Source organism: Lepisma saccharinum, chromosome 4 (assembly GCF_977018435.1).
Source record: "Lepisma saccharinum chromosome 4, izLepSacc3.1, whole genome shotgun sequence".
Taxonomy (NCBI): domain Eukaryota; kingdom Metazoa; phylum Arthropoda; class Insecta; order Zygentoma; family Lepismatidae; genus Lepisma; species Lepisma saccharinum.
The window spans coordinates 35,648,967-35,668,903 of NC_139232.1; the positions used below are offsets into that span (position 1 = coordinate 35,648,967).

The 19,937-nt window shown below is 36.0% G+C and overlaps 2 protein-coding genes across 2 annotated transcripts in view; both read right to left on the reverse strand.

The window, feature by feature from the left end:
• Positions 1–19,937, reverse strand: part of LOC145986417 (centromere protein S-like) — a 710,010-nt gene that overhangs the window by 345,765 nt on the left and 344,308 nt on the right. The window lies entirely within an intron of this gene.
• Positions 3,455–4,189, reverse strand: LOC145986886 (uncharacterized). The gene has a single exon (XM_083121355.1). It carries the CDS (start codon positions 4,187–4,189, stop codon positions 3,455–3,457), a length of 735 nt encoding a protein of 244 aa, XP_082977481.1.

Here is a 19,937-nt window from a genome sequence, read left to right on the forward strand (position 1 = left end):
AATTTCTCTCCGCAATACAGAAAACACAACATAAATTCAAGTTGGAGGATGTCACTTCTTAACATAATCCACAGCAAGCACTTGTCCTGGTACTTGATGAGCATGACTTGGGTAGTTCTTCCTGGAGTTGATATGCACCTCTACATGTTTGAAACCCTCGATCTTGGCGACATTCAGATCTCTTTTAACTTTTACACTTGAGAGTTCTAGCTTTTTCCAGCAAAATTACATGTCCCTTTAAATACTTTTCCGACCTACATGTTTTCCCACTATTTTTCATCACCACTGCCATCAGATGGAAAAGAAAATTTACTAGTTCACTGCGCTTTTTGACACTAGGTGTAGGAAATGATGGTGAAGCAAGTAGACGAATAGCGGTGTTCAAGTTTAGAAGATTCAACAAATGCCTGTCTTCTGCTTCAAATGTTCATTTCATAAGTTAGCATGCACCACGTGGTCATATACACCACATTACAAGGTTACCCAACGCACTGCAAACAGTACAGACACCAAATCAATGAAGTAGACGAATTGGAGTTCCACCATGTAACCAACTAGATGCAGGAGTGCAGAGAGAGTCAAAAAGTGCAGCGAACTAAACAGGGCTTTTGTCACACTATGCTTGGAAACCCACAACACAGGACTAGTTGAATGGATAAATTTTTGTTTTAAGTCCACTTTATGCAACCCAGAGAACTTAAGGGGAGACTGCATACATTGAATTGCTTCACAAAAGAGCACACATGAACAGGAACTGCAAAGACAACACGATCAGAGAGATGTGCTCAAAGGCATTGAATTTGCAATTCAGACGAGCGGCGAAGGGACAGGACGGTACACACGCTGTTCACATCTGCGCATGCACAACGATGGGCTTGGCAACGTCTTCTAATAATCGTGTATTTATCGAAAATCGTACCAATATATGAATTGCAAACTTACTTCTTCAGCTGACTTGAAAATTGTTCAGAGAACATGGGTTGTCGTTCCAAGAATAGGCTATCAAAATACTCGATACCGTCAAGTATTTTGATCAAATTTCTGTGAATATTTTTTTTTAAAATTTGGATCATTTCTGCTTTCTTTTATATAGTTTAGGTTTTTGAAAGCATTTAAAGTAAAATAGCACAAACAGCATCATTTTATGGCTCACTGTCATCTCACAAACGTAATTTCTCGAAATTTTCAAAATGTATGTATGTTTCCCACCCCCGATTTTCAGTGATTTTTCTCTGGAGATACAGGGGGTACCAAGGATTGTAATAAATAAATATTAGCTTTCCAATTTTTTTTTTTCGTCCCCAGTCAAAATAAGGCGTAATTTTCCTATAATACTAGCAGAGCATATAGAAGAGAAAGTGTGCGCACTTCATTTTCTTCCCGTAAGCCAAGTGAATAGAGCGTTGCCCCACCGAAACACTGGCAGCACCTTCGCTTGCGACGAGCGTCTTCTGCTTGCAGTACGGCCGCACTTTACGTAGAGCGTTGTGTTTTGTTGTGCTAGAATAACATTGTGTACTTTTATTAATGACAACGTTGTTACGTTATTGAGTTTAGTGTCGTTAGATTTGTGATTGATCCGTTGTGACTAGTTTGTGTTGTGTTCAATGCATTATTATTGTGTTTGAGACAGCAGCGAGCGAAAACTACAAGATGCCTACGTGTTTCGTACCCGGCTGTAGATCTGGATATGACCGCTGTTCTTCAGGCAGTAGACATTTTTTTAGGCCACGTAAAGACAGTAATGGTCTCTCAAAATGGGAGAGTGCCATCCCTAGAAAAGATAAAATACTAAGTCATAATTGCTAGCTATGTGTGTGATATTATTCATTTTTCCACTGACCTTTCAGTGAAAGTGTGGATTCGTTCATAGTGGATGGCGATACAGTAGAAATTCCACGACAAAGGTGGAAATTAAAACCAGAAGCAGTTCCTCATATATTTCCTAATCTGCCCAAATACCTCTCTAAGACAGTTAAGAAGCGAAAATCTCCCATGAAAAGGCAATCCTTGCGGACAAATGATAATAAAGTAAGTACTCGTCGCAATGTATCATTAAGCTTATCAGTAGAGGATGATTTGCTTCACACTGCGGATGCTAGCAATACAATAGCATTGCTAAAGAAAAAAACTTAAGAATCAGAAACGCAATTTAATTAGAACGCAGAATAAACTAAAGGTCGCACAGGCTAAAATAAATTTGCTTGAAAAAGGCGTTAAAGATGCTAAATTAAAGACCACGGTCACACAGTCAAAACAGTTCGCGTCTCTTAGCAAAAATCAAAAAATTATAATAGATACAATCTTAAAGAAATGCCAACTGAAAAGTAAGACAGGAATGAGATGCAGTTCTGAGTTTATACTGGATTCTCTTTGATTAAAAATTAAGTCCCCCAAGGGGTATAGACACTGTTTGCATCACAATTTGCTACCTTTACCTTCTGAAGCTCACTTGAGAAAATTGGTGAAGGGTCTTAAATGTCCGTACGGCGTAAATTCCCATGCCATCGACGCTATAACACATTTTTTTAGTGAAAAGAATGAGAATGAGCGTAGCGGAATGCTAATTTTTTATGAAGTTAAACTTAGGGAATCAATTCAGTTTAACTCGAATTCCTTAAAAATAGACGGCTTTGTTGATTTGGGAAATCTTACTCCAGACGAAAGCAAGAATCAATTAGCAAATCATGCTCTAGTTTTTATGTTTGTTCCTTTTCTGTATAATTGGATTCAACCCATAGCAGTATATGCTAGCAGGAATGCCACCCCTGGTGACATTCTCACAAAAATACTTATCCAGATAATCATACATTTGGAAAAAGCAAGGGTCAGAATTATTGGTTTTACATCTGACGGTAGCCAATCTAACAAAAAGTTAATGAAATGCTTAGGAATTTCCGGAAACAGAAACAATCTTAAGTGCTGTATATCCAATCCAGCTGACTCTAGTAGAAAGCTTTGAGCATTTTCAGACGCACCACATATATTTAAATGCATAAGGAATAACTTCCATGATAAAGTGCAGGTGTACTATAATGGTAATATTGTTGATTATTCATTTTACAAAAAAGTGTATCAACATGATTCATCTACTGAACTTTCCGGTATGAAAGCTTGCTACAAAATGACCTATGCTCATTTGGATCCTAATTCATTCCAACGAATGAATGTAAGACTCGCAATGCAGCTGTTCAGCAGATCTGTGGCTAATGGAATAAAATTTGATCGGAGTATTAATACAGAGGGGTTAGAAGGCAGTGAAACAACAGAAAATTTCACAAGGGACATAAACTGCCTGGTTGACGCATTAAATGCATTCACTCCTGCACAGGCACTATACAGGGTGACAATAAATAACCCGTACTAATGTTTGTGATCATAAAGTTATTAAACCGAAACAATTGAGCAAAACAACACTGCAGAACAATGACATGGGACCTTAGGAACATGATGTTCAGCCGGTTTCGAAGTAGCCTCCCTGGGCTGCAATACAGAGGTCCAAACGGGCTTTGAAATTTTGGGCAATGGGCCGCAGGTCCTCGGGCGACAATCGGTTCCACTCATGACGCAGCGATTGCTTCAGTGACTCCAAACTGTGGTGGCGTTTAGAACATACCCTGACCTCCAAACTTGACCAGACACTGTAGTCCATTGGGTTGAGGTCCAGCGAGTAGGGCGGCCATTCCGTCGATGCGATGAAGTCCGGAAAATGGGTTCTGCACCATGCTTGCGTCATTTTCGCCCTGTGGGCCGGAGCAGAGTCTTGCTGGAATGTCCATTGCGTATTGCCGAAGTGCTGCTGGGCCCACGGAAGGACGACGTTCTCGAGAATGTTGCGGCGGTACACTTCTTGGTTGATTTTGACCCCTTGATCCACGAAAACCAGGGGCATCTTGCCGCTTGCACAAATTCCGCCCCACACCATGACCGACTGCGAATTTTGGCGGTGTTCGACGATGGCTGAGTTACCGGGAGCCTCTGCAGACCAGGTCCTGTTGTTTTGGTGGTTGTGCACCTGCTTCACGGTGAACAGCTTCTCGTCTGTGAAGAGAATGAGCTCCCATTGCCGACCTGCGGCCCGGCGCTTCAGAGGGCGGCATCTTTTGAGTCGCAGACGCTTGCTTTCGTCCGTGAGAAGCTGAACTTTTTGGAGCTTGTACGCCTTGATTTTGAGGTTCTTTTTCGCCATTTGCCGCACCTATTCGCGGTTGATCCCGATCTCACGGGCAACTTTTCTCATGGAGTCCCTCGGATTTTGCTGAACTCGCTTTTTGATGATCTTGCGGTTCTGGGACGTGTTGACGGTAGGCTTTCTTCCTCTTCCGGGACGGTCGCCTTCATGGCCTAGCTCCTTGAATCGCTGAACTGAGTCTGAGACTGTCATTTTTGGAACACCCTGCAAACGAACAATTTCACATTGACGCTTTCTTTGACGCCACAGTTCCAAAATTGCACTGCGTTTGGTTGACAGTCTGAAACACAAAAACTGTAATCGTTATGAAGCCGAAACAACAGGTACAGTTACAAAAGACTATGGAGTATCCAATAACACAACAATTATTTGGCTACGGTACACTACATTCTTGGCAGAATACGCCAAACTTTGTACGGGTTATTTCTTGTCACCCTGTATAAAGGCTCAGAAGCACATACAACTTTAATAAAATGATGTCCTTAGAGATAATCGAAATTCTTTCGCTTCAGAAAGAACTCTAGAGTCCTTAAGAGTGACTTTAGAAAGTACTTTAGAAGTGTCCGAATATTTGTGGAAGAACAATTACAAGTACGTTTTGACAGGAAAATTTAATCAAGATCCCCTAGAACGCCATTTTGGTATATTGCGCTCGTTCACTTGTGATGATCATCCCTCTACTGTGGATTTTCTGCACTTACATATGCTGCAATCAATTTACGTACCAGCAAAACTTGCTTTATTTTCGGGCGGAAACTGTGAATACAGGACTGAATCTCCTCTGACGTCTTTTGTTAATCAAATGCGAACTCTGGCAAGATCAACCGAAAATAAAAATCTTTCGGTGAAGAAGCAAGCTGAGAATAAAATATGGGAAAAAATTTCCATTGTTGAAGATGAAATTCAAATACCGGACTGGGAAAACAACATACCGAACTTAAATGAACAAAGTGTTTTTAAAGAATACTTGGTGTATCATTTGGCAGGATACATAGTGCGGTATATTTCAAAAGTGACAGATTGTAAACTGTGTACAACTTTTCTGCACGGGGATCCAACTAATGTACGTGCCTCACTTACGTTAATCCAAGACTATGGTTCGGGATTAAATACCTTACCTATGCATCGAAAAGTGTTTATGATGTGCTGTTACGAGTGGATGAATTTGTTGCAGAAAAATATCATGTGCTAATAGTTTATGGGGTGATATATTTTTTGAGTGTTTGGACAATTTAAATATAATTGCTGCAAAAACTTCGCAATTAGGATGCTGTGAAGATCATGTGCTGTGTACGCTACCTAAACTCGTATTTCACTATCTGAAATGTCGATTTTTCTTCCACACCAAGGAGATAAGAAAGGAATTAAGTGCCTCGAAGACGGCAAAATCATCTCGGAAATTCTCCAAACTATCCAGCTGCTGAGCTTTTATCCAAACGTAAGTAACATGCATTTTTGTTTCTTATGTAGTTAGTTATGTAAGCAACGCGAGCATCTTCCGCGCCCTCTCAAACGTCACCACTGCCATCTAGACGGTGGACCACGGCAACTCAGAGAGTGCGCACACTATTTCTTCTATACGCTCTGCTACTAGTAAATTAGCTTAGAACTTGATTTCAGTAATCAGAGATATTTTTAAGTGTGCCAAAACTTGACACTTTCACAAATCTGTCCTCAGGTGATAAAATCTAATAAAAAATTCTAATTTTTTGTATGAGTCACTAACTTCAAATTATTGGAAGGGGCATAGATTTCTATGAATTTCAGAAGGAGGGGCAAAGCAAATACTCAAATCAGCAACATAGGGAAAAAAATTAGTTAACTGAGATTGTTATTCTTATTATTTTATAAATAGTTTTCGTCAATACTATGATTAAAAATAATACAACTATCATTATTGAATTTTAATTTGTTAGTTTCATGTTTTAATTCATCAAAGAAGCGTATAAATTATCTATCTGTACATGTGTAGATGAGTAAACTAAAGAACTAATACATTGAAACAAAATGGGAAAACTTCACAGTGAAAAATAATTTTGTATGTAAATAAGTTGATTTTTATTACTTACTAGCTGATACACACTTGTATTCTGTTAATCAGTTAATAAATGGACTCTGCAAAGGAAGAGTAGGCCAGGCTCTGAGACAAGTATGTCTTGTACACTTTGTCGTGCCACCTCTAGGGTGAGGAAATGGTAATGTCACAACAAAATCTTTGAAAAAATGTTGAAAGTCACTGTTCATTGTGTAAATAACATACACACTAACACAGAACTTAGGACTGAACAACCAAAAAAAGAAGGAAAAAGTCTGCTGACATCATCACTGTATCTTATAAATTTTCTTTCTTTATTGTCGTTACATTTATATAATAGGGTTTCTTAACCCATGGGCACCTATACCCCTCTCCCTCCAGCATGGTGAAAGTAGTTTACCCTAAATCATTCAACCTATTCCCCTAAAAATAACTGTAACTAATGTAAAATTTGAAAACTAAAGATTTTTGAAGGTATGAATTTTACAAATGTGAACACCACTTCCTCCTTCTGGCTAATAACAACAATTATTGTTACCTAGATGAGATATTTTATTGATGGAGAGATACTCTGAAAAAAACAACGCAAATTCACAGAATGAGAGTTATCAAAATTTTACGAAATTTTACTCTGCTTAAGGCAATTTTCGAAATAAAAACTCAATAATATGTAAAAAGATAAAATCGAATAAGAATCTGGTGGAACAAAGAAAGGAGGAAATGATTCATTCCTAAATTTATCCTGGTGATGACAGAGTGATTCAGTAAGCAGTTAACTCGGATAATTTACGTTGATTATGATGATTGGATGATACAGCATTTCTTTGTATTTTCATTTCAGTAAATCTCAGTTAAAAATTACTAGAACCTGATTTAATTGAGTCAGAAAAGACATCCTTTCAACATGAAAACAATAACAGCAAAATATTGATATCCTACGGTTGGATATTGTCCATCCTAACTAATTATAATTATCGATAAATGCAACTTTTGAGAATTTAACAGGTTATATCTGCTAACAGCATCAATATCCCAGTAAAGTGCTATGTCAGTAACTTGTCCTAATAGTGAGCTTCCATGCTCATTAAACAAATTTTTGGGGTACTTTGCTTAACCAAGAAAATAAGGGCACAAAACAGATAAAAACTGAAATTTCGACACACTATTCTGCAGCATAACAATGGAAAGCAACAATTTCCCATCAAAACAAATGAATGTTTATGAGCAATGTTTATGAGCAAACAGTATATGAAAACAAAAGCTTGGGGTGATGTTGCCAAGGATATTGTATAATGAAAGTCCCATAAGCCATGGCGAACGTGGAGATCACTAAGAGGATACGGAAGTTGCTATACGACATTTCCGTTGGGGACAGAAGTGGCTAGCGCCATCAAACCGTTTGGACGAAGACTTCTTCTTCTTCATGCCACTCGCCACTTGTGTGGTAGCAGTCCTGGGCAAAGGTCTAAAAACATTGATGGCTTGAAAATTCACGCACTATTATAACCATCACAATATTTTGTTACACTTCACTTCACTATAACACTGTAATATTGAGGGATGATATCAGAAGCGAAGTTCACACTGTCGAGCAAAACCATAGAGGATCCACATAGTAGAGGGGGAATGGGATGAAAGTAAAGAGGGCAAGGATAGAGGAAAAGGAACCTTTTCGACGGAGTCTGTGAAAGAGTGTCTGGCGTTGTGTATTCCAGAGCGGGCATTGAAAAAATAAATGGGTGGGGGTTTGTTTATGTTCGCCGCAGGTACAATTGGGAGAGGGAGTTTGGTGAATTCTTGCCAGATGATCGTTTGTGGTCACGTGTCCCGTTCTAAGGCGTAGGATGAAAGTGATCACTTCACGAGGCATTTTAAGGTGATGAAACCAGGGTCGAATAGGGAGTTGATCCATGAACCATTTATAAGTAGTGGTTTTCGCTACTGCGGCATGAACCCAATTTTCCCACTGGGAATGATTTTTTTTTTCACCCGAGGTAAAAGATCAGTATAAGCAAGTCGGATGGGAGAGGGGGAAGGAACATCCGTAGCTGTTTTTGCATAAAGATAAGGATTAAGGTTGCTATGCGCTTTGACATAAGTGAACTGTACACGTTCGTTTTGGTGGAGGTGAAAGTACTCCTGTAAGATTAAGGTGGGAAAGAGTTGCAAACGATATGCTGCCTTACCACAATGAGCGATTGTAAATAAAACACTGAGAGCATCTGTCAGAATTAAAGTGTGCATGTAGTGTGCTTCACGAGCATGTAGCAAAGCCTGATAAATGGCATAGCACTCTGCCGAGTAAATAGAAGCCTCTGACGATAAGGAAAATTGACGTACAACATTGTATCGAGGGAAATAAAAGGCACAGCCTACTCGGTCGGCATCTTTGGAACTGTCTGTGTAAATAAAAGTGTATTCGGGCCATAATTCTTTGTAGTATTCGTGTCTACCGAAATCGGTATAATTAATATTAGGAAGAGGTGCGGTGAGGATCGGTAAAGTGTAAATCAAAGGAGATGTAAATGTGAAGCTGAGATGGTAAGCGTCTCGATCAATATTGTAACAAGACAAGAAGAAAAGTCGAGGGTGAAAGCGATCGAGGGTTAAAGTTTCATTCAGTTGTCTTTGAATGGCGAATACGGTATTGAAGGGGTGATGGTGTCGTTCCCATGTTTTCAATATGTATTTCATGGTAGAGTATTGGTATCTGATGTAGAGAGGCGGTTCCGTACTCTCTCCATAAACGCTAACATTGGGACTAGATGCCACTAAGCCGAGACAAAGACGAAGTGCCTGACGTTGTAAAATATCCATTTTTTGTAGCCATCGATCAGACATCCTGCCCGATACGGGAGCCGAATAATCAAACAGATCTAAAATGATGGACAATTAATGGGATCTGCCCTGTCAAGGTTTGCTATAAGTCCATGAAAAGAGGTGAACTCATAAAACGATCGTATACATTCAAGTGTTTTACACTATAAAGTATATCTGAAATGAATTTTGTGTAGTACTGCGTTACGTTGTGTATTTTCAAGCACTTGGAATATTTTAATAAAACTGTTGTAAAGATTCTAGACTTTCATGGAAGAATGTGACGCATTTCACTACTCTCAAAGTTGGTTATTGACTAAACTGTGGTAATGCACCAGGTTACTGAGTTTTTGTTATAAGTACGTTTTTGACCAAAACTGATGAGAGATTTTCATGGTGGTATCGTTTGGATTCTGTGTGAATAGCGTGTTGAATTGTTTGTTTTTCTAGTTTGAGATCTAATTAATTGAAGTTTGATTTGAGAATAATAGTTCTAGAGTTACAAGATTAAATCTCTCTATACATTTTACATTTGATACGTGAAAGAGAAAAGCGAAATAAAAATGCTTGTGATTTCCCAATATGGCTCAGGATGTGAAGATTAATGAAGAAAATGTAATGCAAACAATCCAGAGTGATATGAATGTGATTGTACCTGAACAGTTAGCGGAAATGGAAGTTAGTGATAAGACTGCTTTCAAAAGAGGTCGATCTAATGAAGAATGCACGGAACCTGAAGTGGAGAAAAACCCAAAAAATCCGAAAGTAAGTGCAAGTACAAAGGTTGGTGTTGCTAAATATAGAAATGAGGCATATGATATGTCTTTATATTATGAGGGACATCAAGGCCCATATATCGTGTTGGTGGACAGTACATTACCTGGATCACAGAGTTTCAATACGGTAAAATTAGGTTATAATTTTTGTAAGGAGAAGGTTGATGTTAAATTCGTTAAACAAAGTGGTTTGAAGCAGGCAAAATTGATATTTCGCACAGCATATGATGCAAATAAATTTGCTAAAAATGAATTCATCAAGGAAAAATACCATTTAGAAGCCAGAATCCCTAAAGGTCTATTAGTGAGAGAAGGATTAATATATGGTGTACCTACCGACATCCCAGTAGACGAGATAATCGAAGACATTAGAGCTGAAGTTCCAATAATAGATGTAATAAGGATGAAGAAAACTTTTTTTCAATGAAGAGGGGGAAGTAAGGCAAGAACCTACTAAACTGATTAGTGTAACATTCCAATCTCAACAGTTACCAAAAGAAGTGAAGTTGTGGAGCCAAATATTTGAAGTGAAGCCAAAAGTAAGATCTGTGATTTTATGCAAGAAATGTTTCCGTTTCTCACACTCACAAACACAGTGTAAATCCTCTCCCGTGTGTTATAGATGCGGTCAAGCGGAAAATGGAATCTGCAATGCCAGTCCTAAATGTATTAATTGCAAGGGAAACCACTTATCTACAGATAAGTCTTGTGTAAGATGGGAGCAAGAGAGAGAAATACAAAGGCTGATTGCTTATAACAACATCTCCTATCAAGATGCAAGGAAACAAGTACTTTTTGGAATTGATCCACGAAATGAACAGCAAACATATGTGACCTCTGCTAAAGACTTTCCTAAATTGCTAGAGATAAGAAAGGAATCAATAAACAAGGGAAGCCCTTGCACATCAGAAAGTCCTAATACAAACAGATTTAATTCTGTTACAGATTGGGAAAATAGATGAAATGACACATATCTGAGTAACCTCTGTTGGAAGAAAGTGCCACCAGAATCTGACGGTCTTATGAAAGTTTTAAAAAACAACACAGGGAAAATTTTAGACTGCATTCTGCTTCACAATTGAGGAAAACAATTAAACCTGTTTTGATAAAGGACAAAAATAAACACAAGGATCCACAAATTGCGTCAACATCATCAGCAGTGGCTAATTCAAGTGAACCTGTGAGCACGACGTGTTCCTCTAAGGAACAGGATAGAAAATCAGATTCGATTGGATGCCGGACAACAGCGGAGAGTCCTTCTCAGAAAGAATAGCTAGTAAATCTGCTACATCTAATAGCTGAACTTACCACAACAATTTCAGTGAGTGATGATTTATTATATATTAGGAAAATAATCTTAAAAAGTAACGAAATTTCTGTACAAATTTTAAAACTAATTCAAGACAAGATTTCGGGGATACCCCTTAATTTAAAACAACAATGTGTTACCAGCAAAGAAAATTCTTGCCATTAATAATACAATGGAATTTAAGATCCTTCTCTGCAAGGAAACTTCAATTAATTAAATTAATAGATGAGTGTCACCCGTTAATTATTTGCGTTAGTGAGGTATGGGGTTTAAAATCAGAAATATTCATATCGCTCACTATCATAGTATATTAAATGATTATAATGTGGGAAATAAGGGTGTGGGAATTTTTGTTCATGAAAGTGTACCATTTCAACAAATTCAGTTTAATTCAACACATGATTTATTTTCCAAATATAATGTAGAAGTGGTCGGTATAAAAATTCAGTTAAACAACAATTAGTATTAGCTTGTATATTCCATCTCATTATACTTCGCAACAAATACAGAGCTCTCATCTAAAATCTCTTTTGTCTGGCTTTCAACATCCCTTTATCATAACAGGAGATTTCAATTGTCATAATACATTGTGGGGTGATCATAGAATTGATACTTTGGGAAAGACAGTTGAAGATTGGATGGATTATAATAACTTGACAGTTATAAATGATGGATGTCCAACACATGTACCACCAAATGGAAACAATATGTCCTCAATTGATCTAACTTTAATATCTGATAATCAGTGTTTTGAATTTGTGTGGGAAATAGACTTTGATTTACGAACTAGTGATCATTTTCCATGTTTCATCATGCTAACATCATCTGAGAAATTTCCAAAATTAATAAAACAAAGAACAATTCGTAAGTGGAGCGTAAAGAGGGCAGATTGGATGAAATATAATTCAGTTTTAGACTTAAAATTTCCAGCTAAAGAATATCAAAACCAATATCCTGTACAATATGAAAAATTTGTGAATGTAATAACTCAAGTTATCAGTAGCGTACGCAGGATTTCGTCAAGGGGGGGGTTATTTCTAAAACTTTCTCCAAATTCACATTACCTTTGATTTATTATACTTTAATTAAATAATAATAATCACAATTAATTAATAATACTTATAATTAATTAATTAGCTGAATTACTACTAATAATACTACTAATACCACTACTACTATTATGTAGTAGAGATCTACATAAATATACCATTTATGAAAACAATAGAAAGAAATTACTTTCTAATCATTCAATTTTTATCAAATCGTGGATGCATTTTTTTGTTTTTGCTCTTTGTCTGGTCAACGAGGTGAGACATTTTAAGGGTGAAGAAAATCCATAAAACAAGAAAAGATATTAAAATAAATTGAAATAATTAAAGTATGGAACTCATCCAAGAAGCTGCGGTGGTCTGGTCGGTAGAGCGTCTGACAATCACGCGGGAGATCCGGATTCGATTCCCGAAATTGGTTGGAATTTTTCCGGCTTCTTCCCCGTATAAATGTTCCCGATAATTCACATCTGGATTGTCTCACTGTTGTTGTAAAATTTTCACTTTTTGAGAAATTGTGTTGATTTGAGTCAAATCATTTGACATGGAATGACCCAACTATTTATATATAATCTTTAAATAACGGCCCTAATAACTGGTACACAGAAATATTCAGTTATGTCAAGGGGGACTCTCAGGCAAAAAGTTTGAGAAACACTGTCTTAATGGCATTTCGGATCTTATCTATTTCCAAATTTTCGGATCTGGCACCCCCCCCAAAAATACCAAAATTGTTCACTACGAAGTTTTATTCCTGTATAGAGGAGTCCAGTTTTTCTTTTCAAATATTTATAGCAAAATTAATCAATTTTCTGTGAATTGCATAACACACAGGATACTTCAGACTTCAGAAAGTGTCGCGTCGGTATATAAACTGTAAATTTCGTGTTTAAGAGTCTATTTCGCATTTTGCAGTTCATTTCGCATCATTTCGTGACAAAACAGGGTAGGAAAATGCACCTCACACCTTTCAGAAACCTTAAAAATTAACATTGCTTTCAAATTTAGTTTTCTTTTTGTCAAAAACGAAATATGTATGCCTCTACCGATGATGCTACAGCCCCTACCAAAATTTTGAGAAAATCAGAATTTTCAAATAAAAATCCGTTAAGAACTTTAAAAAATCAAAATGTGTAAATACGAAACCTCTTTTAAAGTGAGTCCCGATTACCATTTTTGTCTTTGAATACAATTTCAATGGACTGAAAAGCTCCAAAAATACGAAATATTTTATTATGCATCCTGCCCTCCAAAACGAAGTCATGTGTTATCCACATTTACTATTCCGGCCCCTCCCCCCAAAAAAACTGCATACGCCAGAGTATTGAACATTGTTTCAACTGAAATACGAAACATTTTATTTCTCTTTTAAATCATAGTTACCCTCATATTTCACTTTCAAGAACTTGTGCTTATTTTCAAGGCATCACTCTGAAAGACGCGTGTGCTTGGAATGCTGTGCTTTTCTCCATGCTACATGGAAATAATAATTCAAATTATTATTATTAGTGGTAGTAGTAGTAGTAGTAGTAGTAGATGTAGTAATAGTAATACTATTGTCCCAGATCTTTGACTGTGGTAAATTGGCCATTTAATTTTTTTTCCACAGCATTTTTATAATATTTCACAAGCTCAAGGGGGGGGTTTAAACCCCGTAACCCCCCCCTTGCGTACGCCACTGCAAGTTATGGATTATGCCTGTCCCCGACTGAAACCACAATATGATCGAAATTTTCCTAAAATAGATTGGTGGAATGAAGAATGTTTTCAAGCAAAAAGGAAGCGATTACAAGCATTGAAACAATTTGTAAGTGCTCCTTCACCTGCAACGTTGATAAATATTAAACGAGCTACCGCAAAATCTAGAAAAGTATATATAAAGGCTAAGAGATTTTCATGGCAAAAATATTGCAAAGAAATAAACCCTAACATAAAATTAGACGTTATATGGCGCAAGTTCAGATCACTTAGAAAAGCACATGTAAGTCGGACTTTACCTTTACCCACCAAATGGAAAACCGATTTTATTAATAAAGTAATTCCTACACCCTTTACATCAGCCTGCGAACCTCCTAATATATTCTACACGTTCTCATCTACATCAAAATACTCAAAGGGGTTCACATCCACTATCACTGTAAATGAAATTCATGAAATTCTTCAAGGGTCTAAAGATTCTGCTCCTGGCATTGATGGAATTACGTATTCTATGGTACGAAATCTTCCACAGAATGCACTAAGCATGTTATGTAAAATTTACAAATCATATATTCCTATCGGGTAAAATTCCCGTTGCATGGACCTCTCAAATTATTATGCCAATTCTAAAACCAGGAAAAAAACCTTCATTGGGTCAGTCATATCGCCCAATAGCTCTAAGTTCCATATTGGCAAACATTTTCGAAAAGCTTTTATTAAAAAGATTAGAGTGGTTTATGGAAGGTCAAAAGGTATTTTCTCCCAGACAAATGGGATTTCGTAAAGGTTATGGAACCCAGGATGCATTAGTAACATTATCTTCTCATATTTATAGCGTTATTAAAATAAACCAATCAGTACTTTCAGCCTTTATTGATATTCAAAGTGCATATGACAACGTAGATATTACTGTTCTATTGAGACAACTACAATTACTAAAAGTTTCACATTGTATACTCATATTGACATGGAAATTGTTATCTAAAAGACAACTTTATTTTCATTTTGGTTCAGAAATGGTAGGTCCAATATATATTGGACAAGGACTACCACAGGTAGGTCCTCTTAGCCCATTATTATTTAATGTTTATTTATCAGATATTAAAACAATAATAGATTCCCCATTTCAGTTTCTACAATATGCTGATGATGTATGTATATATTTAGACTCAAACAATCACTTAAAAGATTTTTCAATGTTTTCTAAGATTAATAGAATTTAACCAATGGTTAAAGCAGAAAAAATTATCAATATCTTTAGAAAAGTCCAAAATAGTAGTATTTAAGCATAAGGGTCTTCAAAATATGTTCAACATTATTCCTAGGAGATTACAAATTCCAATTGTTTCACAAGTAAAATATCTAGGTGTATACTTTGATGCTTCATTATCATGGCAGTATCAAATAAATATGATGAAAAATAGATCCGATAAAATATTTCATTTATTTAAAGCTATGGCGAATACGAAATGGGGAGCACACCCTACCAGCATGCTTATGTTTTATAAGAATTATTATCGAGCAGTATTAGATTATGGATTAATGGTCTTGTGTAATCTTCCAGTAACAAAACTTTCTCCACTAGAAGTCCAGCAACGAAAAGATGTTTGGGATTAATGAACAGTACTCCAAATGTAGTGGTATATATGGAGTCAGTAGAATGTTCGGTTTCTGTGAGGATAAAGTTAATCGCAATAAAAATGTTATTTAAAATTCAACATTCACCATGGCATCCTTTCAATGGTGTTTCATTAAATCTTTTAGAGCTGCATGATTCAGGAATAACCAATGATAAATCAGCTACGCTTTGGGTACAACTATTTAGTAAATATCATCATGAATGTAGTCAAGTACTCATAGCAAGAACATTGCCAGTGTACTCGTTAGAATTTCCCACACAATCAATTCAAAATATATATTTTCCGAAATATAATCATTCAGCTGAGTTTAGAGAATCTTGGGAAGGCTTTTATCACATATATACAGATGGGTCTAAAACTGAAAGTGGAGTAGGAGCAGCTCTTTATGATACTCAAAGAAATATATCAAAAATGTTTAGGTTACCAGTGGAGGCATCCATATTTACAGCAGAAATATATGTGGTATATCAAGCTTTGATTTATATTGGTACAGTTCCTGAACACAAATTTCTAATACTGGTTAATTCGCAAAATATTTTACAAGCAATACAATCTAATTATAAAAATGTATTTAAAATATCACCATATGTCATCAATTGTATTTTTGCAACTAATAGCTTAATTAGCAATGGAAAAGTAGTCCATCATGTGTGGGTAAAATCACACATTAATATTTACTGAAATGAACAAGCAGACAGATATGCAAAACAAGCTGCTCAGATGAATGAAACAATCCAGTTACCATTGCATTACACAGATCTTTTGCCGAGGGTTAAGAAGAATTTTTTTAAAGAATGGAACTTATGGTGTAATAATTCATTAGAAAGTGTTGGTGAAAGTTATCGTCCTTATGTTGATTACACTAGGAAAAAACCTAACTAACTCCCTAGCCTTCTTAAACCCTAAGGTTCATGACTGCAGCAACACTAGGAAAAAACCTTGGTTTTATAATTGTAAAGGTTCAAGAAATGCAATTGTTTTAATAAATAGACTAAGAAGTGGTCACGCGAGAACATATCATCATTTATTTAAAATACACATTTTAAAATCTCCGAATTGTGACTGTGGTGATTTAAGGGGTGATGCTCATCATATTATTTTGGAATGTCCAATTCACTCAGAGAAAAGAAAAACTTTATACAAAACATTGTCAAAAATTAATGTTCCTTTTCCCATTAATATGACTTCAATGTTGTATGCTCCACACGTTAGAATTGGATATGTTACACTTACTTTTTTGAGAAAAGCTGATATAAAATTATAATATATTTCTGCTACTGATTGAGTTAATGTAGTTATATAAAATTGTATTTAAGAGCGTTCATGAACTTTGTGTTTAAAATTTATATTAAAAATGTAACTTATGTACTTATAATGTATGCTGGGCATAAACAGCCACCTCTAAAGCTGTAAGTCCAATAAATCTTTGTTGAGTTGATAAGTACGTTTAGTGTATCTGTCTTTTACATTCTGAACCAAAATTTGGGATCATTGCAGAGAATTTTAAAGCTTCTGCGATTCCCCTTATGCTATTCTTGGTATGTTTAGAAAATCCATGGTGATTGGTTTTGTGATTAAGCCTTGTGCTGTGAAAGATGTGTATTATATCTTATGTCAAGCATGAATTAGATATTCATGTTTAACGTAGACATCTCATTACAAAACTTTTACTTCCATCCTGGACTAAGTATCGTGTAAGATTACGCTAGCTTATCTTTCTACCTTTTATATTGATTAAATACAATATTGCTCTGAGAAGTGTCAAAGCAGACAGGTTGAGTTTGATCGCTCTAAGTAAGGGTAGAAATCTCTACATTTTGTGTGTGTATGTAATTTATATTGATGTAGAATGAAATTTAAGTTTAATTGAAAAATAAATCTCCCATATATTCTACAAATTAATTGTGCCTGCATAGCCTATGTGAATAGTTATTTTTTAAGGAAAACCTATACATATTTATATCTTAGAATAGTAAATGATATTTAATTAATGTCAAATGGACAGAAGACAATGTGCAAGGTAAACTTTGACAAATCAAATGAAAGGAAAATGTGTGTAGTCAACGTTACAAATTCTTAGTTTAATATTATGTGGCTACATTCTGGCTCTGTATTTGCATACGATGAATTTTCATTGTAACTCCACAGAAAAATATTTGGACTAGACTGCACAATCGACCCTTGTGTTTTAGTTTGAAAGTAAAAAAAAAAAATATTGTGCGCTAATAGTACGTATATAACACTTCGAATTGCCACTGTGCACTTCTCAAATTCAAGTTACATTTCTATGAAATAATAAAAAAAAATACTACTATATTACTTGCCATAGCTGGTTTCCTTGAACCTAATCCATGTTGTAAACACACAGTATTGCCAGGTTGAATTTTGGTTTCTAACGGGAATATATATGTGAATTTCCACTAGGATTCAACTTTTTTAAAATCATGTTTTCATTCGTATTTTTTCATGTTTAAGTTTAATTGAAAAATAAATCTCCCATATATTCTACAAATTAATTGTGCCTGCATAGCCTATGTGAATAGTTATTTTTTAAGGAAAACCTATACATATTTATATCTTAGAATAGTAAATGATATTTAATTAATGTCAAATGGACAGAAGACAATGTGCAAGGTAAACTTTGACAAATCAAATGAAAGGAAAATGTGTGTAGTCAACGTTACAAATTCTTAGTTTAATATTATGTGGCTACATTCTGGCTCTGTATTTGCATACGATGAATTTTCATTGTAACTCCACAGAAAAATATTTGGGCTAGACTGCACAATCGACCCTTGTGTTTTAGTTTGAAAGTAAAAAAAAAAATATTGTGCGCTAATAGTACGTATATAACACTTCGAATTGCCACTGTGCACTTCTCAAATTCAAGTTACATTTCTATGAAATAATAAAAAAAAATACTACTATATTACTTGCCATAGCTGGTTTCCTTGAACCTAATCCATGTTGTAAACACACAGTATTGCCAGGTTGAATTTTGGTTTCTAACGGGAATATATATGTGAATTTCCACTAGGATTCAACTTTTTTAAAATCATGTTTTCATTCGTATTTTTTCATGTTTTCATTCAAAGGGACTCTTATAGAAAAAGGCGGGGCCACGGTAGTGGTAGGGGGCAGTAAGTCAATTACCCCAGGGGCGGAGGCTGGAATCGGTGGGCAATTAATACTACTTTTTTTTCCACTTTCAATTGTTTCCTCACCTTAAATTTTACATTTCTGGAATCCTTTATGCATACCCTTTCCAACGATGTATCAAACATATTTCTATTAAGAAGGGTCGATTCGACATCCTTACCAATATTTGTTCTGTGGTAGTTTGTTACTTTAGTACAAAGGGAAGATATTCTGATCCTATTTTGTTAATCTCATTACATATCACGGGGATTGCAATAATAAAACTTCAATGTAAATTTAAAAATCCAAAAATCAATTATAATATTGAAGTATTAAGTAAGCTCTATATCCCAACTGTAAATGTAGCAACATCAAGAATAGGACATAAAGCACTGGATTGGGTGGTGAAAATTGAGTGCAAAATTAAGCTTGCTTGCATATACTATAATGTTTCAATTAGTACCATGCCTCCAAAATTGCAGTTGAGATTCTATCTTCTAGTTCTTAAAAAAGTTAATTTGTATGTCTAACGTTTGTACAGGCAAAAAACTTTTACACAGATTAACTCTCACAATCTGTCACCTAAATCCAACCAACCATACGGCCACTTCAGACTCCTGGCTTGACGTCATCCTGATCTCGGACGAAAATCATGTAACGAGCCACAGCCAAATTCCGGTGCGTGAGAATTCCTATCACGATTTAATTCACATATCATATATGAGCCCAAACACGTATCTTACAGGGACATTAAGAACGTAGACGAAACCTGCCTGAATGAAGACACTGGCACGAAATTAGCACCCTACGCAGAGTGGACGAGCAAGTTCATTTGTTAAATACATTTATTCTTCAACTGTTTGATAAACATGCTTCTGTCAGCAAGGAACGAGTATCATGCCCCTCCGCCCCCTGGCTGACTGACGACGTATGTCGACTTATGGTCATGTGAGACAGAGCTTACACCAAATACAGGAATGACGTGAAGAATGGTGACCCTAGCACATCCAGCTTTGAAAATTATAAAACCCTGAGAAACCGATGCAATAAGGAGGTAAGGAAAGCAAAGCACCGATTCACATTCGAATTGCTCAACCACCAAAACAAACCACACGTTCTCTGGAAAAAAATGAAAATTCTAGGTGTCTGGAAACAGAAAATGTACGACCACAGTCCAAAATTTGCACCAGATCTACTGAATGACCATTTTTGTGACCTGCCGATTATTGAAAATAGCATTAAATGTGAAACTATTCGGAATACCGCAACACACTCAACAAATG